Source organism: Fusarium redolens, assembly GCF_020744475.1.
Source record: "Fusarium redolens strain MPI-CAGE-AT-0023 chromosome Unknown BKA55scaffold_15, whole genome shotgun sequence".
In the NCBI taxonomy this organism is placed as follows: Eukaryota; Fungi; Ascomycota; class Sordariomycetes; order Hypocreales; family Nectriaceae; genus Fusarium; species Fusarium redolens.
In genome coordinates, this window is record NW_025763678.1 from 1,004,478 (window position 1) to 1,028,231 (window position 23,754).

Consider the following 23,754-nt stretch of genomic DNA (forward strand, 5'->3'; position numbering starts at 1 on the left):
CAGATTCGTTACTTGACGGGGAGCAATGCCTTATTACAGGCCATCCAACACACCCTGTATGAAATCACCGCTGCCAGGTATGGCAGTCATGATCTGATGACTTTTAGTTTCACAGGACATTTTACGCCAGGAATCTTTCACCACCTATGACACTCGATCAGCTTCCCGACCTATTAGGCTTTTAAACACAGGCATTTTATTTCTAACAGTTTTCAAGTCGCCTGTAGAGTTCCAGGGCTTTTCGAACGGTACTTGTAACATCTGCCGGGACTGCTCGCGAATTAATGTGCTTCGAAAACAGATAACCAGATCAAAATAACATGTCTCTTACAGCACCTGTCTGCCTTACTTCACTTCTTCCAGCAGGCCACTCTTACCAAAATGGGTGAGAAGATTGCAGTAGCCTCCATTCAACCAACAATAGTCACCGGTTATGCTCACGGACTCAACTTCTCTCTCGCCTGTCTCATTACCTCTGATTAGCGGCTGCTGCCATGCTACGCTGCATCATATTCCCCAGAGATGAGAAACTTTCTCAAGAAACTAATACGAAAGAACCTCTGGTTTCTTATAATATTAATTTCAATCTTAACTATTATTCCTGAACAACTTGTAAGGGCCACAGTAACCATTCTTTCCAGTAACTCCCAAGGACATCTGCTATTACTTCCACTATTGCTTTCCCCCAGCCTTCCAAGAACCAGTAGTTCCTTACGCTATGCAGAAGTGCTCCAAAGAGGGAAAAGAGGATTAAAGACGGCGGTTGCCTCTGTCGCAGGAGTGAGAAGTACGAGTCAGGTGCAAAATGAATAAACATCAGAGGCCCAGACCACTCTTTATTATATCCCCAACTGTTTCTCGTCTCAGAGTCCATGTCGCGGAACTGCGACGAGTAAAGTCGACATTTCCGAAGGATTTGAAGCGCCTCTTCGTAGATTTCAGCACAATCTGAGTTGCTCCAAGTCTCACGGACGCGACAGAAGCAGGCATCTTCAGGGCCCTGACTGTCTTGATCCGGATCAAGTTCATACCAATTCCCAAGACTCATTATGGCCTTCATCCTCCCAAAACGAAGGTAATTATGGGTAGGCTCAAGCACAGCTTCCATACCGCGGATCATGGGAATCCATTCAGTACCCAAAACCTTCTCCTTCTGTGCCAATATCGACGAGGTAGGGATTCCGTCTACAGCCTCGTGAAATGGATTCGATATAGCAAAAACATATAAAACATTGCATATGGACCAGGTAAATAAAGCTTCGCTGTTCTCTTCGGTGATGATGGAAATTTCTTTCTGAAATCCGGTCAAAGCCTCGTTATGATGATACATGCCAACCAGCCAACTTCGCGTTCGGTCAGTTGGAGATTGGTGAGCAATGTGTAAGGCGGCGAGACCTAGCAAAGCATGCAAGACGAATGGATAACGGATACCAATTTGAGGAAGTGCTTCCTGCCATATGTACAGTGTCTTGGGACATCTGCAGAGATCAACACTTGTAGAGATGGTCCAGTGGTGGAGCAAATGTAACTGGTTCAACTCCAATGTTTGAGTCGTTGTATGACCGAGACTCTGCAGCGAAACGCTGGCTGAGGCCGACGTTCTTGTTGACACTGAGGCATTGGAAGGGGACGGTGACACGCCCAGTGATGGTTCTAGAGAGGCCGATACCGGTGGTATAGACACTGATGTTGTGGATGATCCCACTACTCCATCTGGGTATTCACAAACGATTCGGCGGCGCGCGCATGACAGGCATGTTGGGTGTTCCTCGCTACACTGACAAAGGGGGGCAAATCCTTGTTTCAGCTTTTGGCCGGGAAAGGAAAACAGGGATACGTAGACGGGCATACCTTAACTCGGCGTTTTCTGCAGTCGAGGCAGCCATTCTTGGACTTTTTGTGTGGCTTGCGTGTCCGAGGTCTTGGTAATGACCCCATGATTTACAACCCGATACGTAAAATGCAGAAAAGGTCCAGCCGATTCGTAGGCAAACAGAACGGAAAACAGTAAGCGGGGCTGCAGCAACGGTGAACGATGTACGAAGAAGAACGACAAATGGGATGGGAATGTAATGGAACGAAGAGAAGACTGAGAAATCGTGTTACTAGGCTAGCTCTCAACAGTTAGGTGGCAAAGCGGAGCTTAGCGAGTTACCTGGTGGGTTGGTGGGTACGGCTCTTGGAAGAATCACCACCAACGTTTAATCTCTTAGGCTTCATCCTCGTTTAGCCTCGTTTAGCCTCGTTTAGCCTCGTTTAGCCTCGTTTAACTTCTTTGGCTCGCGACATGTGACAAGTCCGGGTTTGTCAAGGTATGAAGTCCGCAGCTCCACATGCAAACAGAAAGAATCGAGGACTGTATAAGGTTTGGCCTTATTGTTCTCCTATCAGAAAGCTTACAATGTATCAGGAACAAATAGGGCAGCACTGTGAATGGACATCTACAATGGTTGGCCTTTCTTCAATAACAGAAACAAACAGGATCTGAAGTCATTGAAATGGCTACTATAATGTTTAGATTGTCCTTTCCTTGATCATGTCCTTTATCATCAATGCCGACTTCTTCGGCGTCCTTTCAAGCGTATCGTAGTCTATGAAAGTCACGCCAAACCTGATGCCATATCCATCAGACCATTCTGGTGATTTTGTCAGTATTGGCACTTGGTTTGAAGCAGACTATTGCTCTTCGCAATTGTGGGTGAATTTAACTGACCTAGGTTATCCATCAAAGACCATCCAAAGTATCCGGAGACCTCTGCACCGTCCTGTATGGCCCCGACCAATGAATCTAAATGTTGGCCGAAGTATCGCTGGCGAAATTCGTCCTCAACAGATTCTTCCTTACTCATCTTGTCCTCACCAGGGCAAGGGCACCCGTTCTCAGTGACGCAAATGGGCTTCCCATACTTCTTGTAGATCCTCACAAGATGCTTCCGGAAGCTCTTGGGTGAGGAGCGGAGCCAGTCAGAGCCGCTTAGCTCGCCGATAGGGATGCCTTCCTTATTCTCTGGCAACTCATCTACATTGCCTTGGAAGTCCGTGTCTGGCGGCGGGGTGGTGCGGTGGCGGGCGAACTGAGCAGTATAATAGTTCATACCGCAAAAGTCGATGTCAGCCTCGCGCAGCAGAGCAAAGTCGGCTTCTGTAAAGGCGGGGAGACGGGATCCAAGCTGCTCACGCATAACAGGAGGGTAGTCTTGTGCAAGCCTGGACGGTATCAACAAGTTAGCAGGACGACAGAACTAGATACGGTTCCTCACATAGTAGGGTTGGCAAACCAGCCATACCAGAATTCCATTCGCCTCTCAGCAGCTTCCTGGTCCCTGGAGTCGGTAGCATCCCACGGCTCAAAGTAATCGCCACTGAGAGAGATACCGATGCGGCCAGCTTCCTTCGATTTGAACTCCTTGTTGTACAATCTTGCTGCTCTCGCATGGGCTAGGATCAGGTTATGGCCGACGATCCAAGGTTCTCTCGCTGAGTCACCAGCATCGCAGTCTGGGTTCGTGCTGCTTCGTCCGGGGGCAAAGCAGCCCAAAGAGAACCCCTAGCCTTTCTGTTAAGATCTGCTAATGCACCATCTCCCGGAATTCCATCACAAGTACTCACTTTGATAGAAACGACCCATGGCTCATTGAACGTGATCCAATTCTTAACTCTATCACCAAAGCGAATATAACATAGCTTGGCATAATGCTCAAAGTCGTGTTGTGACTCCTCGTTGAGCCAACCTCCGTACCGGTCCTGCAACGCTAATGGGAGATCCCAGTGATAGAGAGTTATCCAGGGGGTGATCCCTCGAGCAATTAGCCCATCGATGATTTTATTATAAAAATTGATGCCCTCTTCGTTCACGGGATCATGTCGTCCTCCTAGCGGAATGATGCGCGACCACGACAGAGAGAAACGATAGGCCTTGGCACCGTATTTGGCAAGGAGGTCAAGGTCCTCCTCATATCGATGATAGTGATCGCAAGCGATATCGCCGTTGGCACCGTTGGTACGCGATGGATCGAGGTGTGTAAAGGCATCCCAAATGGAAGGGCCTCGCCCGCCATCTTTCACGCCTCCTTCAATCTGATAGGAAGCGGTTGCAAACCCCCACTCAAAGTCCGAAGGAAGTCCCTTGGGCGCCGGTGCAGAGGTATATTGGCGTGCCATGGCTCTCGTGCCTATCTTCTTTGGGTTACAGGCGTTTCAAGTTATATCCGTCGGGCTGGTAGATGTCCCAAGATGAGGTAGATGGGTTCTTTTATCGTCGAGAAACATTTGAGTAATTTGGACATATAGACAAAACGCACGCTTGGATATCAGATACAACACTTTCACGACACTTTCTTCATTTTCCTTGCAAACTCCACAAATGCAACAGGGTGGGACAAGAGCTAGTCTAGAGGGTAGCCACCAATGTCGAGCCTTTCGGGCGATCTGTGGACTCCCTTCAATCACCCTAGTCAAGAATCCCCGCATGGCCCACCGAGGTATAACTAATTGCCCGACCCGTCTGCTGCATTTTGTCCGAGTTTCCCTCTCTCCTTTGTCTTATCCACATATCTTCCCATACCCACATGATAAGGGAATGACCTCTTCTTCAGGCCCAAAGCGGGCTTGCAAGCTATGTCGTCGCCGCAAAGTCAAGGTTTGTGATGCCGAGGTTCCGCGATCGGTGAATCTCTGTCCTTCTTAAGTAGCTAGTCAAACAGTCTTGTTGCTAACGCGGTACCAACGCAGTGTGATGGATGTCCGACTTGTAGCAACTGTCGAGCCGCAGGGACAGCTTGCCAGTATGCCCCTCCGAAGAAAAGAGGTCCCAAGCCTGTTCGATACTGCAGCAGTATCTCAGACGATACCCCAACTCCGATATCACCTCTCACCGATCCATCCGAGATCCTCGAGGATCCGTCACTCCCCTCTCCAGCGACCTGCCTCCAACCAACCACAGCTGTGAGCCAGACAGGGCATGGCTGTATCAGCAGCAGTCAAGGGGCGAGACCAGCATCACTGGCGGAGAGTCAAACCGAAGCTGCTGTCAGAATCTTTCTTGATTTCTTGGCAGGGCTGCAAACTCCTGCTTCAGTTGAATCCTCGGTATCGATTGCTAATCGCTGCATTTTCCTATACACTCGTTATGTGTTCGGGTCTGTTCCTCTTTGCCATGAAGCCTCACTGCGAGCAACAGTCACTCGATTCTTCGACACACAACAGCATTCGCCTTGTGAAGATGCCCTGGACACTTACAGCTGGGCACTGAGCTGCTTTTCATCCGATGATGAGTATAGCGAGATTGAGAAGCTCAGGAGCCTGACACTTCTCCTAGCCCTGTGTGCGGCTGTGTCATATGCTGTTCCCGAGTCCCTATTGCCTACTAAGCATCTCACAGCGCCGCTGTTCCTTAAAACAACGCGAGAGCTACTGAATATATACCACGACTACGATCTCGAGCACCCTGACTCTTCGTCGCTCAATATCCGCATGTTCTTGTCATCGGCTATACAAACTTCTACGGGCACTAACGGTGTGGCCTTTCATATATTGAGCGAAGCGGGCCTACTTGCGATGAGAATGCGTCTCTACTGCGAGACTTCTCTTGAAGGAAGAAACCCGATCGAGCAGCAAATCCTCCGAAACGTGTTCTGGCAGCTTTACGTGTGTGACAAGACTGTCTTAGTAATGGGAGGCCGTCCCGTCTCAATCCATGAGACGTTGTTCGACACCCAGCTAAGTCTAAAGTCAAGCCCACCAAGCCCAGTGACACTCTTTGAATATGGCCCAGAATCCAGCGGCGCCGAGATAGAAGGGCGTCTCATGGAGGGTTTTCACATCATACGTCGTCTATGGGCCATGGCTGCACGAGTCATCCGAGGCATGGAGTCACGATCCACCGGGCATACAGATAAATTTACTGAGCTGTATCAAGAAGACATGGCTGAGCTATCCAAGGCATACTTCGAGATAATCACCCTAACAAACTGTTTCCCTGCCTGGGATCCATCACCAGCTGCATTGTCACCCTATACCGACCGAGAGGTAGACACAGGTCTAAATGACATCCTACAGCGGCAAAAGACCAGTTATCTGATTTCTCTACACTCGATCAAGCTCTTCGTACTGAACTCGGCTATTTCATGCAATATGACCCAGATCATGGGCCTAAGCGCGGAGTCTCTTCCTCTCGCCATGAGACTAATAGAGCTAGCTCAAGATTTCTTCAACGTCCTCGAAACCATTCCGTTTCTTCATCTCCAAGCCGAGGGGGAGCAATGCGTAAGTGACGAGCAGGGATTTTCATTATAAGCGAGCTATGGTTGTCTGCGTATCTACAAAAGCTTACTGGAACAGGCCGAAAAGATTAGGCGTGTTGGCAGTTTACTGCTCGAGCTTGCGCACAACTATGATGAGGAAGTTGTTACGTCCCGGGCAAGCCAGTGCGTACAGCGCTCAGTCAACCTGCTTGTCCGGCTAGATTCAAAGGCTTCCGATAGCATTGGTGGTTTAATATAATAAGTAGCCTTATTGATTTGTATGCAGCTGTATCAAGAAAATGTGGCCTTGTGATTTCTGCCGTCATCTCCCCCAAGATGAACCGGTTAATTGTCGATGACTCGCGGAAAATGAGTTTTCAAGTAACAATTACACCGACTATACCCATCCATTTGCAATTCAGCCAAAAAGCCTGCATAGTCATGTCACCCCATAGCAGTCCAATCGGCAAAATTGATGATTGAACTACGCTTCTCGATGCTGAGGCTAGTAAATATTGATCCAAGTTGAACGACCTGATATTTTTGTACTGTATTCCCTGGGCCGTGCCATGATTTTGCGCTACCTTGTCGCGCTCGGTGGAATTCCAACATACTGCGGGCCCCTGCTCGGGCAAATACAGTATTTATCCATTAGGTGACCCAGCTAGCTGGCCAGTGTCAACTTGGTGAATTATATCCAATCGACTGACAAGCAGCAGGTTCAGGGCCAAATCGAACAACAACATCACTGGCTTGGTATGGCTATTGCCAGTTGTTCCAAAATCGTGTCAACGAGGAATGGCAGTGCTGGAGGCTTATCGATTAGTTTGATAGCGATCAAGGCTTTCAGAGGGCACACTCGGCCGATGGCTCCAGGGCCTCGGCCTCGATTAGAACACCCTCCGGAAATATTTTAGCTACTAGAGGCTAGCTAGCACGCGAACCCCATCGCTGGTGCCACTGGTCTCGTGCCCCATGGGGTGATGTATGGGGTAGAGAAGCCTTAATCCATTTCGCGCTAGTAATCCATCAATAGAGACTAGACTGTTGGCTCTCTCTTGTTGTATATAACTTCAATCTCTCCTCTCTACATCCCCAGAAACATCCAGATATCGGCCAAAGTTCCTTCAATATCATCTCCCTCACTTCTTACTCTTCTCCCTCGACACGTCGAGCATAGTAGCTTCGTCTCAGCTTGTCAATTCCATCATGGGCACCAACGAGAATGGCGGGCATGATGAAGTGCGGGTTCACGACCTCTGCACCAAGGAGTCATGGTGGAATGTGCCACATTTGGTGAGATTGAACCTCATGCTTGCGGTTCCATTCATGTCGGCCTATATAGGCGGATATGATGGTAGTGTTCTCAATGGAATGCAGACTCTCGACCATTGGAAATCTGGTAAGTTTACAGAGCCCCCAATCCTCATCCTCGTGGTAGTTTGTCGATCCGGTAATAAAGTATACTGACTCTGTTTTGCCTTTCAGAATTCGACTATCCCTCTGGTGGCATTCTTGGCCTTTTGGTTAATATTCAAACCATCGGTGGCGTGGTTGCTTTGCCTATCGCCCCTTGGATGGCCGACAAGTACGGGCGACGCCATCCCATCTTCCTCGGGTCCTGCATCATCATTGGCGCTGCAATTCTGCAGGGATGTGCTACTAACATGGCCATGTTCTTGGCTGGGCGCTTCTTCATCGGCCTCGGCGGCATGTTCATCTCATGCGCTGCTCCTCCACTCCTTGGAGAACTGGCATACCCGACTCACCGACCTATCATCACCGGCATCTACAACACCACCTGGGTAAGCAGACCATCCTCCTGACCTTGCGAGTTCACCACCTAATCAGTTGCTGCAATACAGTATACTGGCGCCATTGTTGCTGCCTGGGCCACGTATGGTACTTTTCACATGAACAGCAACTGGAGTTGGAGAATTCCTTCGCTCCTCCAAGCACTAGTTTCCATATTTCAGGTCATTTTTGTCTATTTCCTGCCTGAAAGCCCTAGGTGGCTTGTTGCCAATGGTCGTTCGGCGGAGGCGACCAAAGTCCTCAGCAAGCATCACAGCGGAACCGATGAGCCGACAGAGCTTGTTCGCCTCCAAATTGCCGAGATCACAAGCGCTATCGAGTTTGAGCGCTCTGTTGAGTCTGTCTCGTACCTCCAGTTCTTCAAAACAAGTAGGTCTTGTGCACATGCATTGCGTGTCCCGAAACTAGAAAGTAGTGCGATGCTAATCCGTGGTCTGCTCACAGAGGGAAACCGTCATCGTCTATTAGTTGTCACTTCCCTGGGCTTCATCATCCAGTGGTGTGGTAACCAGCTTATCGGTCCCTATCTCGCTCTCGTCCTCTCAGATATCGGCATTACGGACGGCGAAACGCAGAATCTTATCAATGGAGGCCTTCAGATCTACAACTTCATCATTGCTTGCAGTTCTGCTACGCTTATCGACCGAATTGGAAGACGGCCCCTTCTGCTGACGTCCATTATCGGCATGTTATCTACCTTTACTCTTTGGACCATCTTGGCGGCACGAAACCAGATGGAAAATGGCACCCACAAGGGGTTTGGCATCGGAATTGTCATTCTGATCTTCGTCTTCTTTACCTTTTACAATATCGCCATGTCGCCTCTACCTATTGCCTACCTTCTCGAGGTGCTGCCATATACCCTGCGCTCCAAGGGTCTTAGCATCTTCAACTTGGCACAGATTTGCAGCGGCCTCTTCAACGGCTTTGTAAACCCGGTCGGATTGAAGGCCTTGAGGTGGAAGTACTACATCGTGTTTGTTGTTGCTCAACTTCTGTGGCTCAGCATCATCTACTTCACATACCCTGAGACTCGGGGTTTGGCCCTCGAAGAGGTCGCCCAGGTCTTTGATGGTAGACAAGTGCTCGACAGAACTCTCGATATAAAGGCTGAAGGCATTCCCGAGGTCGACCACAAGAGCAGAGTCACATCGGATGGCAAGGAACCATAGTTTTGTGTTGTGTTGTGTTGGATGGCGAAGTTGTGTCAGTAAGAGAACTGGGAGGGTTGTTGGAACGGAACTTCAGTAGGTACTCATATCAACCGTGGAATTAACCACAATCCACATGGCCGGACTGAAGAAGGGTACCACTTAGTAAGTTTGTTCTTTTTTGGTACTTAAATACTAGCTTATGCATATTTCACACGTAAATACACGAATTCCACTCGTGCTTGCCTTTGAATCAATAACTCTGTAACCTGAAATGTCCAAGTGAGCTCCTCTGTTCCTCCACGCAAACAGGAGAACCAGCATGTCGAGCTGTCGAATGCTCTAGACACTGACCTCGGTAACGTTACCAGATTCATTCTCATCAAGAGTAGCAACGCGACCTAACAACGGAATATAATACAAACTAAACAGGACCTGCACGACATTGTCTGCGTTGCTGCTTGAGCGTCGCCATGGAGGTTCAGTTGACAGAACCAGGTGACACCTTTGTACAGACTCACAGGTTAATGGAGGTTCTAGGGTGAACATTTGGCGATAAACTTTGTCGTGACGGATGGAATTCCTGTTACAGCAGGACAGAGCCGCTCCTTCAGGCCAGCAATGAGCCGCTGGCTCGTGCGCGGCCAAGTCCTTCGGTGACGGACGCACTAGAGGTAAAGACAATTGCCCGAAAAGCTAACACGGGGATACCAAGAAAGTGGCCTGGGGGGTCCGGACACCCCAATTTCACCGAGACAGTCTAACAAAAGACCCCGCAATGATACCGAACTCCATTACTATTTCCCCGGGATGGGGATTTGTGGTCTAACAAGATCACGCGACTTGCAGGATAATGGTCCGCAACCCCGAGCTTGAGCTTGAAACTGCGCTAGCTCGCGATGATGGCGCTTGTTAAGTCCTACAGAGGTATAATAAGCCTGTATAGTACTTCAACTGGTGTTGATTCTCATCGAGCCAAGAGTCGTCGAAAATGGAGCGCGTCAAAGTCAATCCCATTATTCCCGGGTTTGCCCCAGACCCTTCCGTCATCTATGTGGATGGCACATACTTTCTCGTCAACTCAAGCTTTCACATGTTCCCTGGTCTACCAGTTTATGCATCTAGAGACTTGAAGGAATGGAAACACATTGGTATGCCTTTTTTGCCCTTGTATCTGTGCCATGACCAGTGCCAAACTTACCTCTCCAACCAGGCAATGCATTAAATCGAACAGGCTTGATGTCCTTTCAGCGCTCGATAACTAAATTGGTAGGCCCTGATGAGGATGGTGTTAAGATCGCTGCGCAGGGAGGACTTATGGCTCCCTCGATCAGATACCATAAAGGCACCTTTTACATCGTTTGCACCAATATTGATCACAAAGATCTTCTGCCTAGAGATACCGGGTGTCAAAACTTCATCTTGTCAACCACCAATATTTGGGCCGATGAATGGAGCGATCCGATCTTTTATGACTTTTATGGAATCGACACTAGCTTGTTCTGGGACGACGACGACCGCGCATATCTCATAGGCGCTCGGTCTCCAGCTCCTGCATCGCAGATCTGGCAGTTCGAAATCGATGTCAAGACGGGAAAAGACCTCTCTGAAAGGAAGCTGCTCTGGGAAGGTGTCACAAAGGTTTACCCCGAGGGTCCGCACATGTACAAGAGGGATGGATGGTACTATCTTCTCATCGCTGAAGGTGGCTGTTTTGCGGACCACCATGTCATTATGGCTCGGTCGCAGGATATCTGGGGTCCGTATGAGGTTAACCCAGCTAACCCGGTGCTACCAAAGGCGGACCCTAATGAATACATCCAGTACACAGGCCACGGAGACCTTTTCCAGCATCCTTCGGGACAGTGGTACTTTGCATGTCTTGGTGTACGCAAGAATAATGGGCATTTCATCATGGGACGCGAGTCCGTCCTTACTACAGCCTCGTGGAAGGAAGGGGAATTTCCGTTGATTGACGCCGTTCGGGTCGACGTGCCACTTCCAATACACCAAAGCCTATGCTCTTCCAATTTTCCCATCGCGAGAAAGCCTGGACGTCCAGACGTCGCTTATCTCCAGATCCGCGACCCCGTGCCGGAAAACTATGAACATGATGGAAATGATGTCACTCTGACATCCAGCACAGCGGACTTGAACCAGGACGACGAGCCGGTGACATTCATTGGAAAGCGTCAAAGGAGTCTTCATGGCACATCTTCCGCAACACTCGAGGCCCTAGATAGCTCCGGCATGAAGGGATCTCGGCTTAAGACAGGATTGTGCTATTACAAAGACGAGCACCGATATGCCCGTGTCTTTCTTGACGTCGACTCCGAGAATATTGTCTTTGAGGTTGTCAATAAGGCCCGGTCCATCGAACGGACATTATCTCGAAACATTGGTGTATTGGCGAACGACAACAGGGTCGTATTTGGTATAGACTATACGGAGCTAGATCTTGTCTTTTGGTATTCTCTTGGGGAGGACGGGACGAGGCGCGAGATGAGCGCGATAGACTCCCTAGATATGACTGGACATGACTTTGTAGGGCCTGTCATTGGTGTATTTGCTACTAGCAATAACCAAGTCAGGGTGAAATATCTAGACATTACAGTTGTATAGTTCAGCATTCTATAAATATAACCTCGTAAAGAATGGCAAGGATATGATTAAACGCATAAACAAAGTTTCTGGAGTGTAAGGTGGCAGACTTCCAGCACTTACTTTTGCCCCGTCATCAAACTGGTTCTCAACACTGCAGCCAGAGCGACCCATCCTCACTTGGAAGTATAACGTAGATTACCTCACCCATTCCATATTCTACGACCTAGTGATGCCTTGATATCTAAACATATTGCATGAATTAACGTACTTCCACATCCGTCGTCTTCATCTTGCTACACTGTCTATACGCCTCTCCAGTACAAATCTCTCTCCAATTTGAACTCGCTCTGTAGGACTTCATCCTTCGGGTCTGCGCTCCGCGATATGACCACCTTGAAAGAACCTTTTTCGGCAAGCCACTTCTCCTCTTCTTCGTCCCAGTATGACACAGCGTACTTGTTCAAGTTGATTTCAGCCTTTACCTTCCCACCCTCGGGCACCCACACTTTAGCGAACCCCTTCAACTCTTTGCATGGCCGTAGAGTGGCGCATTCGACATCAGAGACGTACAATTGGACAATCTCGTGGCCATCTCTGTCACCAGTGTTGGTAACATCAACCGACACAGTGAAAGTCTGCTCCCCATCATCGCCCAAGTCGACAACCTCTGGGACCTGGAGGTTCGAGTATTCGAAGGCCGTATATGAAAGACCGAATCCGAAGTAGAAGAGCGGATCGTTGCCAAGCTTCTCATAATATCTATGGCCGATGAATACGCCTTCTCCGTAATACATGTGCTGGACTCCTTTGCCGAAGCTAAGGAAGGACGGCGTGTCTTCCAGTCGGCGCGGGAACGTAATAGACAGACGCCCGGATGGGTTATAGCGACCGAAGAGTACATCGGTGATAGCAGTGCCAGTTTCCTGGCCACCAAACCACGCCTGGAGAAGAGTCGAAACCTGGCTCGCCCAGGGCATGGTCACTGGACAGCCGGACTGATTGACAATTATCTACTTTCACATTAGCCAGGGACCATAGTTATCTGGACGTCAAATCCCATTGACTCACGGTTTTAGGGTTTGCTTCGGTGACTCTCTGAATAAGGTTGTTGATCCCAGGTGGCAGCTCTAGATCGTGTCTATCCACCGCCTCGGTTTCGTAATCAGCGTTCAGACCAGCGATGAGAATAGGCACATCTACATTCCTCGCCAGTTCAACAGCTTCATTCAAAGCGACAGCGGGGTCAATCTTCTCGCAGCATCCGATCCGAACGCCACCAATACATGGCGTTCCGACATAGGGCCCTCCAAGGTTGGTGGACATAGATTCATTCTTCAGGAGGACAGAGATCTCGTAAACCTGTCCTTCATTGGCTTCCAAATCAGCTGTCAATTCCATACTTGCTTGATTGAACATGGGCGTCTGGAGCGTCTTCTTGGGATGGCTTGACCAAAGATCGACGGCCGCTTTGCCATCGATGTAGAGGCGTCCCTTGCCCATCACACAAAGGCCGATAAGCATAGTCGCTGTTTTAGGTGCCTTGTATAATGTCACGACGCGAAGCCAGTATACGTCAGGAACGCTGGAGGGGTGGTTGTCTGCAAAATACATTGTGGCCTGGGTTGTAGTCGTAGAGTGAAGTGGTTCAGCCTTCGGGTTCGCCTCTGGGTCTTCACCGTACCAAAAGAGTTGATACCCCTCTTCATTTGTTCCTGGAACAGTGACGTATTCGGATAGCGGTGGTGTGAATATGTGAGCTATTGGGACAAGAGGTTAGTGGGATAATGAATTGAATCAGGGATACTTCAGAAGCAAGCCTACAATAACAACCAACGGCAGTCCTCACTCTCTCCTTGCCGACAGCATCTTGTATGGCTTCAAGCGGCTTTTGGACGTAGTATGGGCGTAGATCGGCTGAACCGCCGCCACTGACGGCGGGATACATAACTCCAGGGCCGATCAGACCATAGGTTTGCTGCGCTGATGGGTCGAGAGGCAATACCTTGCCTTCGTTCTTGAGCAGGACGATAGAGCTTCGAGCGACTTCTCGGCATAGCGCTCTCTTTGCAGGTGTATCGCCGGCTTCTTCATCCGGTGATTGGCGCTCAATTGCCGGCCGTACCCTGCTCACGAGGTTGAGCAGATTCCGAACTCGTTCATCAATCATCGATTTCTTGACCTTTCGAGAAAAGAGGGCAAGGTGCAGAAGATCACCTCTCCACCTTGAAGGACCCGGCATCTCCAGGTCCATGCCAGCATTCAGTGCCTCAGCAGTACTGAAGACACCACCCCAATCACTCATCAGCAGCCCGTCCCATCCCCATTCTTGGCGTAGGATCTGTGTATTGAGCCATTCGTTTTCTGAAGTATGAACGCCGTTTATGCGGTGATATGAAGTCATGAATGACCAGGGGTTGGCGTGCTTTACAGCTAGCTGAAAAGGCAAAAGGTGTACTTCTCGTAGTGTCCTTTCAGCGACTTGCAAGTCGTCCTCTGGGGACATATAAGACTGGTCATGTGCTGCATAGTGCTTGATGGAAGTTGCAACGCCTTTCTCCTGCACACCGTTGATATACTCGGAGGCCATCATACCACTGAGAATCGGATCTTCGCCAAAGGCTTCAAAGCCACGGCCTATAAGGGGCGAACGTTGTAGGCAAACGGTTGGAGCAAGTAAAATCTGGCAGCCCTTCTCTATGGTTTCTGCCGCCAGCATATTACCGACGGACCGCATCAACTTGGTATCAAAGGTCGCCCCCATCGCCGTTGCTGAAGGAAGCAGGGCCCCTAGCGGCTGATCGCGATTAGCTATACCATCTTCTCGGGCTGGTGGGACGGGGATGACTTACGCCATTGAAGAAGGACGTGCCTCGCGCCCCGTGTGGACCATCTGTTGCCTGTTCAATGAAGGTAAGCATGGTACCCCACCTTTGGCTTGAGTATGACAACACGCACTGTAAGAGAGGGAATGCTGAGGCGCTCAATAGGGTAGGTAGACCAATTGTCTTTGCCCGAGAGAAGCTTGACCTTTTCCTCAATCGTAAGCTGTTTCAAAGCATGGCCTACTTCTACGAGAACAGGCATTGTGAGATCCGATGAGTGGCAGACGTGATAATTTGTAGTAGTATCGTATGGATTAGCTGAGTTCGAAAAGAAAATCCTCGGTGGGAATACATACTTGATAAACAGCATTTTCAAGAACTTGGAGAGATCGGTCTACGATTGAGCACCAGAGATCCGAGAGCATTACACACAGGCAGGCCACTCCCCGCAATACAGCCGAGCAAAACATCGAGAAAAATATGTGGACCGAGGATTCTGAGGCTAGTAGTAAATACCCGCAGAGTCGGACAAATACAAATGTGCAGATCGGGCAATTGACGGGATATTACATTTATTGTCTGCAGTAAGAAATGGGACTCGGGCGAATTCCTCCAAGTTATGTAATTTCCCTTTTGAATCCATAGCTAGATTTCAAAATCCGGAGTTTATTAATTCGATCAGGGCGTAATGCCACAATTTAGCCGACTCCAATTGCCCTCCATCATTATAAAACTCAGATAATACAAGCTTTATTTATAAGAATATGAAATATTGAACAGTCCTAGAGTCCGTTTAATTCTTAACTATATTGCTTTCATTTGCAAAGGTTTCCATCACGGTCAACCATGAAGCCCTCTAACGCGGAAATTCTGTATTCAAACCCAATCGTGCCTGGATTTGCACCAGACCCCTCGGTTGTCTTCGTTGATGGTACATTCTTTCTTTGCACCTCCTCATTCCATGTATTCCCAGGTCTTCCTATCTACGCTTCCAAGGACCTTAGACAATGGACGCACATTGGTTAGTATTAACCTTCATAAGCTATCATTCAGAAGCCCAAGGACTGACATTTCTATTCTGTTTGTAGGCAATGCTCTGCATACACGCTCACAGCTGAGCCTGCGAGATGCAAACACGATACATATGCCACTGGATACAGGCTTCACCATGGTTGCAACTACGGGCATCGTTGCTCCTAGTATACATCACCATGATGGAGTCTTCTATATCGTCACCACGAATCAAACTTTCAACGGTGAAGATTACGAGAGGCACAATTTCATTATCAAGTGCCACGACATCTGGAGCAATAACTGGGGCGACCCTGTCTATTTCGACTACCATGGCATTGACACCAGCCTCTTTTTTCATGACGACGGCCGGGTTTTTGTGCAGGGAGCTTGGCATATCAGAGACGATAAACAGCCAACCAACACCATCAAGCAGGTCCAAATTGGCATCAACACTGGAGAGTTGCTCTCTGAAACGATAGAAATATGGTCTGGTTGGGCAAAATACGACACCGAGGGGCCACACATCTACAAAGTTGGGGAATATTTCTACCTCCTGGCCGCAGAGGGTGGAACATTCGAACATCACATGTTGACAATCGCAAGGTCCAAAGACATTTGGGGACCCTACGAGTCCTGGGACCAGAATCCCATTATGACGGCTGATGGCAAGGACGAGTACATCCAGAATATTGGCCACGGCTCACTCTTCCAGGACGGTGATGGAAGATGGTGGGCCGCTGTACTTGGAGTCCGAAAGCAGCCGAATGGTACTCTGGGCCTCGGTCGTGAGTCTTTTCTTTCACCCGTCGACTGGCCAGAAGGGGGATGGCCCACTGTCCGCCAGCCTAGGATGAGCTTTAAGAGGGAAGCTGTGCCGTCGCTTGTCCCCCAAAATCCACTCCAGGCTCCTCCTCATATTGAAGATCTTTACATTCGAGATCATGACGAGAGAAAATATCGGTATCTAGATGACAAAGAAACCTTACACCTCATTCCAAGCCGACATGGACTTGGTTCGGCTATTGAGAGTCCCACATTCCTAGGGCGACGCCAGCGCTTCTTGACCGGCACAGGGTCTACGCGCATCACAGCAGACCAAAGTTTGACTGGGAATAGTATCAGAGCAGGCATCTCTCTGTACAAAGACCCCATACGCTTTGCCAGCCTAGTCTACGACTTTGACAACACTACTGTTGTGTTTGAAGTTCATAACTCTGCTACTGGGCTTTTTGGTACTGTCTCTCGCAAGCTGTCCTCGGGATTAATCGAAGTTCAACTTCAGATTACAGCTACACCATCGCGATACAGTTTCCAGGTACAGGAGACTCTACGAGAAACTGAAATCAACAACAAGGGCTGGATTGAAATCGGTTCAGTAGAGACTATAGCACTTGATGCTAGAGATTTCACTGGTCCGTTAATTGGTGTTTTTACTCAGACTCTATTACAGGAGTCTAAAATGGAAGCTATTATTTTTCAAGAGTTTAAGTTACAAGCTCAGGAATAATGTAAAGTAAAATAATAGTTCATTATTTATAGAATCGCGAATAAAGAACCAGCAAAGAGCATCACTTAAGCACACATGAGCGTCACAACCAGTCCTTCACGAACCTCGCGGTTATCATCGGAGATTCTGAAGTCAGACATGTATAATGTCTGGCTACTATTAACTAGCAGGATTTAGTTAGACAGAGTAATATAACGTGCCGCGCTTCGGAGAGAGCAGAGTTCAACAGTACTAAGTCTTATATAGGAGGTTAATTGAGAGTAGACATTGACGTTCCTCATTCAGGCAAGTTAAATGAGAGCAGACGTTGATTGGGTGGGTCGCACGAATCACGTATGACCAACAACGAACTGGTGAACGAAGCGTGCCGGTTGGATGACGTGCGTGTTAGTCGACCAATGCCAAAGTCCATTCATGACGACACGAAAATAGAGGAATTAATAGTTGAATATTCAAAGGCTCAACAGCGACAGAGTGGGTGTAAATGAATGCATTCATGTCTCTACATAACCGCCAACACTACCTCACCCAAACAGCTGTATCAGGCGCTCTGGTATTCAATCTCAGAGAGATACGACTATACTTTGCTCACAGCCATTCTAACATTGCATAGCTTGTAGGCCTCAAACCTGGCTTTTGGACACTTGGATGATCTTGCGAGCCATATCGGGCAGAGTGTCAGTCATGACATCCATCGTGCCGAATATATCTGCACACGCTTCCTTCTCCAGGATAGTGCAGTACGCACCCTTGTATCTATCCAGATCAGGGTTAGAAAGTACAAAAATTAGCTTTACGGAGTTCAACTTACCCTGCCTTCCTAGCCGACGAGGCGTCCCACATATGCGCTGCCGCAAACCATTTCTCATCGTTGCCCAACCGTTCCAGCAAGGGTTTGTACGCATTGAGGGCCGGCTTGCCAACCCCCGCGTCATCACAAGAGGTAAAATTCTCAAGCGGCATGTCGATACCGTTGTCAAGGAAGTACCCTCGTACCTGCTCCGTGTCGCCAGCAGTAAATCCCCAAACAGTGAATCCTGCATCCCGTAGCAGCTGCAAGCACTCAGCAGCACCGTCACGCAAAGGGAGGTCTCTGAAGTGGCCGACAATGTAAGCCAAGTCCTCATCCGAGGCGAAGGATCTAGGCTCTTTAATGCCGCCGATCCACAGCATACGGTAGAATATACTGCAGAAGACGTCAAAGAAGCGGTGATACCGCCCGGTGATGCTCAGGTACGTATATTCTCGTTCTGAGATTTCGAACCACATGTAGCCTAGCATTGCGGGTTTGACGCCCTCGGCGCGCAGGCGATCACCGAGTCTGGTCTCTAGGGCGCCAATGATAGAATCGTAGGTGACGAGAGTACCTACAATATCAAAGACGACATGCTTATTGTTGGTCGGCATATCGAGATGATGATTTCGTTCTTGTATAGAAAGTGTTTGAGAGTTTTAAATGATATGGGGAAGAGGAGCTTGAATGACACAGTTACAGGAAAATACCAGCTGCTGTTTCTGCGTTTTATATCACCTCGACATAGCTATTTGGCATACATCGGAAGGGGTCCCGATAGGCATCTTAGTATTGAAAGATCCTAAAGGACTATAGTTACGCATTCCATCGGCTTTTCTTATTAGACTTTGCTTCAATACCTATCCAAATGTAAAGTGGGGGTGAAATTATGCAAGTTACACTTACTGAAGTTGTTACCTTCGTCCGGGTTGTCGTGGGTCACAGTATGCGATGCAGTTCTGTATAGTAAAGAGAAGGTTGTTTGCCTCTGAGCTTAGTTGACTAGCTTGGTAACAGTGGCTGCTGGGTCCATCAGAGCGGATGATACAAAGTCGCAATACCGGCAGGCCCGGCTAAAAGTGGAGGGTTGGGCGACCCCGGCCCGGTCTATATTCCTTGTATCCGTACTCTGTACTTTCCACAGATTTTCTATTGACCAGTTTGTGTAGCAATGACTCCCAAATGCGCCAGGTTCTCTTATCCCTCCAGGATCACTTGGCAACTGGAAAACCACAAGGCATAGTATTCTCGGATTCCGCACCCGTGTACACCTCGCTTCCTCCTTTTATGATTCACGATCCCAAGAAACCCAACAACTTCCAATGCTCCTCCAAAGTGCTAACAAAGGCCAATATCACAATCATTTTATCAAGTCCTTCAGATCGCCAACCCTGCATGCCGTCTGCTCAAAGATAACCTCTATACCCCGTCTATTTGCTCATTAGAGCGAGCAAGATTTATCTCGAAGCAATCAATCTAGTCACAAAGGTGGCCATGTGAAGCCCGATATTTCACATCATGACTCTTCAGATAACTACCAAATCTCAAACTATACCGAAAACCCATAACATTCTATTTATTTTAAGAAATATCCAGCCAGGCTTGATGCCCTGCCCTTCCAGGCAACCGCCTAGCTTGCCGATTGCAAACTCTCACTAAGCGCGCTCTCCAGATCCTTCAGTCTCTGCAGTTCCTGAACCCGCTGTTCTTGCTTATTGCAGAGATCGGCCAGATCCCTACAAAGCTCTTCATGTTGCATCTGGGCCATATCCCTTGTGAATTGCTCATCGCCCCCGTTTATTATTGCCTCCAAAATCCTCCTTTTCTACAGCTTGTCGTTTATTTCCCAGGAGGCGGTGTCTACATTTATTTGCAGCCTTCCCACCTCGTTTCTGACGCTGTATAGGTCTGCCTCGATCTCAGCTTTCGACCGCATGTTGATCTAACTGTACTGTCAAGATATAGAAGTATTATGGTGTTCTCTTTAATGGGTCTTGTTAGGAGTTTGCGTTAGGGAAAGGTTTAGAATACAGAGATAAGTGCGAATTTATACCTTGCTGGCCTTGCGTTTCACTGATGGCTGTCGTCTAATTGACTGTGACTCTCGCTGGCGCTATATGTCAATCAGACCGGGAGAGCAAACTTTTGGAATCACGGCATTTCTCAAAGAGAAAAGAAGAATATCCTAACCTGACGTTCACTGCTAGAAACGATGCTGAAAGTGGATTTTATGTCAATCTAACGTTGTTACATACTTTTGCTATCTGACCTGTGCGATTTGATTCTATCTGCCAGGTGCATAGGAGGTCAAATGCTACATTTCTTATACTGTAGCCTATTTGTGACCAGCGACAATATTTCCCAAATTACTTAACAAAACTGCGGCCAGTTTTAATGCCAATGCCCACATTCCTGTTACTCAACAACGATAACCGAGGACACTGAATCGGACTCACAGTCTGCCAGCACATCCGGTGGAACCATTCATGCACCCATACTCATGCATGCAAGTAACGCTTATTCACTAAGGATACTTCCTGAGTAACCTGAGCAATTGCTCTACACTGAGTGATATCGAGAACATCAAGTCAACCTCACATTATTAATGTCAACGGTATGGGGTTCGGCAATCTAACAATTACCTCATACCTCGTGCAGGCGGGGATATTATTGCTGGAGCCGCAAGATACGAGTTTTGGGTGCAGAAACACCGATGGCTCGATAACGTCAGAGACAACCAGCTAGTTGAGTAGGCTGCTTCGTACTCTGAACTCTGACAATTATTTCCAGCGCCACTTTGTTCTATGGGAAAACGGTGAAATGAAGAGCGGTAGAGTCTGGACTGTAAGTAAGTAAGTCATGCTTGACCATGTTTCATGCAGTGTGATGAAGATCACTCCAGGCCTTGACTCCTTGAGTATAGCTCTGACTTCCTACCTTATGTTGATGAAAGTTCAGGGAACTCTGGCCCGTTCATCATTACAGCGTTTACTGGTTACAATCAGCCCAAGATCTTATTGCTAACCAAAGGCTTGACTAATAAGATGCGTGTTTGGGTTCCTTCTGAGCAAACAAGTTTGCCTCGCATCTTCAAGACGGCCAAGAAGCGAACCCAGCCGAAGTCAAGCCCGTTGTAAGAATTCTTAACGTCTTGACAAACTGAACAGTGAAAGCTGTAAGATTGTGATTAGGGAAGGGTGGATTAGTAGGACGCTTCCTGTTAGCAGAAAAGCTTCTTCCAAAATCGGTGATCCCTTTAGCACAGTCAGCAGCCATCATTCCAACCCCATAAACGTTCCCATTACAGGTAAGCCCAGCTTGACGCTAAGAAAGCCGTGACATCATGTTTCATGCTTAGTGAGGCCTGTGATTTGCTAAATGCTAATTATAGAGAGTCCACTTCGTATGCTACCCGGTAGATCGGCACTTGGGGGCTTGGAATCACGAGCATCAACGCCACTAGCCTCAGTAGTTCACTTTTTAGCTGGGACCCTTTTACATCAACGTTGCATTTTCGATCCAAGTTAACTCTTCTGGCCATTTATCAAGTTCATGCAGGCGGCAGTTAGTGTCGCGGGAAGAAAACGCAATGTGGTTCTAGCGGCTTAAAGTTCGTAATTTCTCCCATAGTGACGTTGAGTTTACGATGCAGGGATGTCGTAACGTTTATTTAGGACCCGGAGACAGCGAGGACCACTGACATTAGATCCGCAACGTAGTTTTTACTTTAGCTCATGTCGTATTGGGCTTGAACCTCAGTCCGTAAGATGTCGATCTGTGGATCATGCGAGTGCGAGGGTGCACGGCAGTTGTTCTATTTAATAACATTTAATATCTACTCATCCCGTTTGTTTCATCTCATTCGATTCATCCTTCCATCACTCTTCTATATCTCATTTGTTCACAATGCGTCTGAATACGTTGCAATGTTTGGTCGTCGGCCTCGTGGCCAATGCGTCACAATCATTAGCTGTACCGACGAAACGAGAAGCTGTGAACAGCTGCCTTGTTCAAGCCAAAGTCCCAATTGACAGCAAGGGCACTCAAACATGGACCGAAGACGGCACCGCTTACAATCTGCGCCTTCAATTCGAGCCCGTCGCCATCGCAGTCCCTACGACCGTAGCTCAGATCTCAGCTGCTGTCGCCTGCGGCTCAAAACACGGTGTCGCCGTCAATGCCAAGAGCGGTGGCCACAGTTATACGTCACTTGGTTTCGGTGGAGAAGACGGCCATCTCATGATTGAGCTGGACCGTTTGTATAGCGTCAAGTTGGCCAAGGATGGAACTGCAAAGATTCAGCCTGGTGCTAGACTTGGACATGTCGCCACTGAGCTTTGGAACCAGGGAAAGCGTGCTCTGTCTCATGGAACTTGCCCGGGTGTTGGTATTGGTGGTCACGCCCTGCACGGTGGCTACGGCATGGTCGCGCGCAAATACGGTCTTACACTGGACTTGATGAAAGGCGCTACTGTCGTTCTCCCCACCGGAAAAGTCGTTCACTGCTCCAAAACTGAGAACTCGGATCTCTTCTGGGCTATACGTGGCGCTGGTGCTTCATTCGGTGTCGTCGCTGAGCTAGAGTTCGACACTTTCGCTGCACCCGAGCAGATTACATACTTCGACATTGGTGGTCTTAACTGGAACCAACAAACAGCTCCTCAGAATTTGTTGGACTTTCAGGAGTTTGGAAAGACTATGCCTGCGGAAATCACCATGCAGATGTTCATCTCCAAGTCTGGATACAGTGTTGATGGTGCTTTTGTTGGTACCGAGGCTGAGCTGAAGAAGGCTCTTCAGCCTCTGCTTACCAAGTTCAACGTGCAAGTCAGCGCGACGACTGTTGATTGGATCCAGTTGGTTACTCACTTTGCTGGTGCCAACGTTGACGTCAACCCTACTAGCGCTTCATACGATGCAGTAAGTTTCCCTCATCTGTGACAAACGGGGTTCAATAGCTAATCTTCAACAGCATGACAACTTCTATGCCAGTAGCCTTCAAGCTCCCGAGCTCACTCTCGCTCAATTCAAGTCCTTCGTCAACTACATCTCCACAACCGGCCAGAGCAGCAGTCACTCATGGTGGTTACAAATGGATATCTCTGGAGGCAAATACTCCGCCATCTCGAAGCACAAGCCCACCGACACAGCTTACGTTCACCGAGACGCTCTCCTTCTCTTCCAGTTCTATGATAGCGTTGCTCAGAACCAGAAGTATCCTTCTGATGGCTTCAACCTAATCAAGGGTCTGCGCCAGAGTATCTCCAACACTCTGAAGGAGGGTACTTGGGGTATGTATGTCAATTACCCTGACTCGCAGCTCCAGGGTGATAGAGCTACGGAGATGTACTGGGGTAGCAACCTCGCCAAACTGGAGTCAATCAAGGCAAAGTACGATCCCAAGAACATCTTCCGCAACCCTCAGTCAATTAAGCCCAAGGCTTAAAATGACACTTGTTCAGAGTTTTAGATATTTCTTAACATATAGACTTATTATAGAGGGTTTTAATGGTTTAATATTATAGATTTATTATTCTGTCAAACAAGTCCCGGGTAGCCTTTATTCCCATCCTCACATTTTCCGCTCAGCCTTTGAATGATTCAATTAATCAACTCCGTCGTGTTCGTCATGTGACAAAATACTTTTACCTATTAGAATGCGCGCTGAATTTGATTTCAAATCGCAGGGCGTTCAGAAGCATTTGCTTTTGAGTTGAGGCATAAATAAACAACATTCTGCAACGACAACAACGTTTGTACTCTGGAGAACCAACACTGTTGGTTATCACAGCTCTAGGTCACTTTA

The 23,754-nt window shown here is 48.3% G+C and overlaps 9 protein-coding genes across 9 annotated transcripts; 5 read left to right on the forward strand and 4 right to left on the reverse strand.

The window, feature by feature from the left end:
- Positions 1-595: 595 nt before the first annotated feature.
- BKA55DRAFT_597197 (uncharacterized protein) lies at positions 596-1,938 on the reverse strand (the record flags this gene model as incomplete). Its single annotated transcript, XM_046196043.1, has 3 exons — positions 596-1,611; positions 1,730-1,772; positions 1,852-1,938. 3 exons carry the CDS (start codon positions 1,936-1,938, stop codon positions 596-598), a joined length of 1,146 nt encoding a protein of 381 aa, XP_046045620.1.
- A 469-nt stretch (positions 1,939-2,407) lies between these two features.
- BKA55DRAFT_666468 (putative beta-glucosidase) lies at positions 2,408-4,161 on the reverse strand (the record flags this gene model as incomplete). The annotated part of the gene is made up of 4 exons (XM_046197778.1): positions 2,408-2,636; positions 2,714-3,207; positions 3,261-3,547; positions 3,610-4,161. 4 exons carry the CDS (start codon positions 4,159-4,161, stop codon positions 2,515-2,517), a joined length of 1,455 nt encoding a protein of 484 aa, XP_046045621.1. The 3' UTR covers positions 2,408-2,514.
- Positions 4,162-4,490: 329 nt separating this feature from the next.
- On the forward strand, positions 4,491-6,509 carry BKA55DRAFT_578282 (uncharacterized protein). The gene is made up of 3 exons (XM_046193685.1): positions 4,491-4,639; positions 4,732-6,264; positions 6,340-6,509. Exons 1-3 carry the CDS (start codon positions 4,580-4,582, stop codon positions 6,499-6,501), a joined length of 1,755 nt encoding a protein of 584 aa, XP_046045622.1. The 5' UTR covers positions 4,491-4,579; the 3' UTR covers positions 6,502-6,509.
- A 942-nt stretch (positions 6,510-7,451) lies between these two features.
- On the forward strand, positions 7,452-9,404 carry BKA55DRAFT_707543 (general substrate transporter; the record flags this gene model as incomplete). The annotated part of the gene is made up of 4 exons (XM_046200715.1): positions 7,452-7,644; positions 7,731-8,047; positions 8,108-8,426; positions 8,502-9,404. 4 exons carry the CDS (start codon positions 7,452-7,454, stop codon positions 9,227-9,229), a joined length of 1,557 nt encoding a protein of 518 aa, XP_046045623.1. The 3' UTR covers positions 9,230-9,404.
- A 795-nt stretch (positions 9,405-10,199) lies between these two features.
- Positions 10,200-11,830, forward strand: BKA55DRAFT_707545 (putative xylanase 35; the record flags this gene model as incomplete). The annotated part of the gene is made up of 2 exons (XM_046200716.1): positions 10,200-10,359; positions 10,422-11,830. The coding sequence occupies 2 exons, from the start codon at positions 10,200-10,202 to the stop codon at positions 11,828-11,830; spliced, it is 1,569 nt and encodes a 522-aa protein (XP_046045624.1).
- A 284-nt stretch (positions 11,831-12,114) lies between these two features.
- BKA55DRAFT_520001 (glycoside hydrolase superfamily) lies at positions 12,115-14,896 on the reverse strand (the record flags this gene model as incomplete). Its single annotated transcript, XM_046188381.1, has 5 exons — positions 12,115-12,822; positions 12,881-13,569; positions 13,634-14,606; positions 14,662-14,709; positions 14,768-14,896. The coding sequence occupies 5 exons, from the start codon at positions 14,894-14,896 to the stop codon at positions 12,115-12,117; spliced, it is 2,547 nt and encodes an 848-aa protein (XP_046045625.1).
- A 584-nt stretch (positions 14,897-15,480) lies between these two features.
- Positions 15,481-17,155, forward strand: BKA55DRAFT_694256 (glycosyl hydrolase; the record flags this gene model as incomplete). The annotated part of the gene is made up of 2 exons (XM_046200019.1): positions 15,481-15,655; positions 15,723-17,155. 2 exons carry the CDS (start codon positions 15,481-15,483, stop codon positions 17,153-17,155), a joined length of 1,608 nt encoding a protein of 535 aa, XP_046045626.1.
- Positions 17,156-17,778: 623 nt separating this feature from the next.
- On the reverse strand, positions 17,779-18,562 carry BKA55DRAFT_520517 (HAD-like domain-containing protein; the record flags this gene model as incomplete). The annotated part of the gene is made up of 2 exons (XM_046188431.1): positions 17,779-17,911; positions 17,967-18,562. The coding sequence occupies 2 exons, from the start codon at positions 18,560-18,562 to the stop codon at positions 17,779-17,781; spliced, it is 729 nt and encodes a 242-aa protein (XP_046045627.1).
- A 3,292-nt stretch (positions 18,563-21,854) lies between these two features.
- On the forward strand, positions 21,855-23,394 carry BKA55DRAFT_520199 (chitooligosaccharide oxidase; the record flags this gene model as incomplete). Its single annotated transcript, XM_046188399.1, has 2 exons — positions 21,855-22,868; positions 22,921-23,394. The coding sequence occupies 2 exons, from the start codon at positions 21,855-21,857 to the stop codon at positions 23,392-23,394; spliced, it is 1,488 nt and encodes a 495-aa protein (XP_046045628.1).
- Between the last annotated feature and the right edge of the window lie 360 nt (positions 23,395-23,754).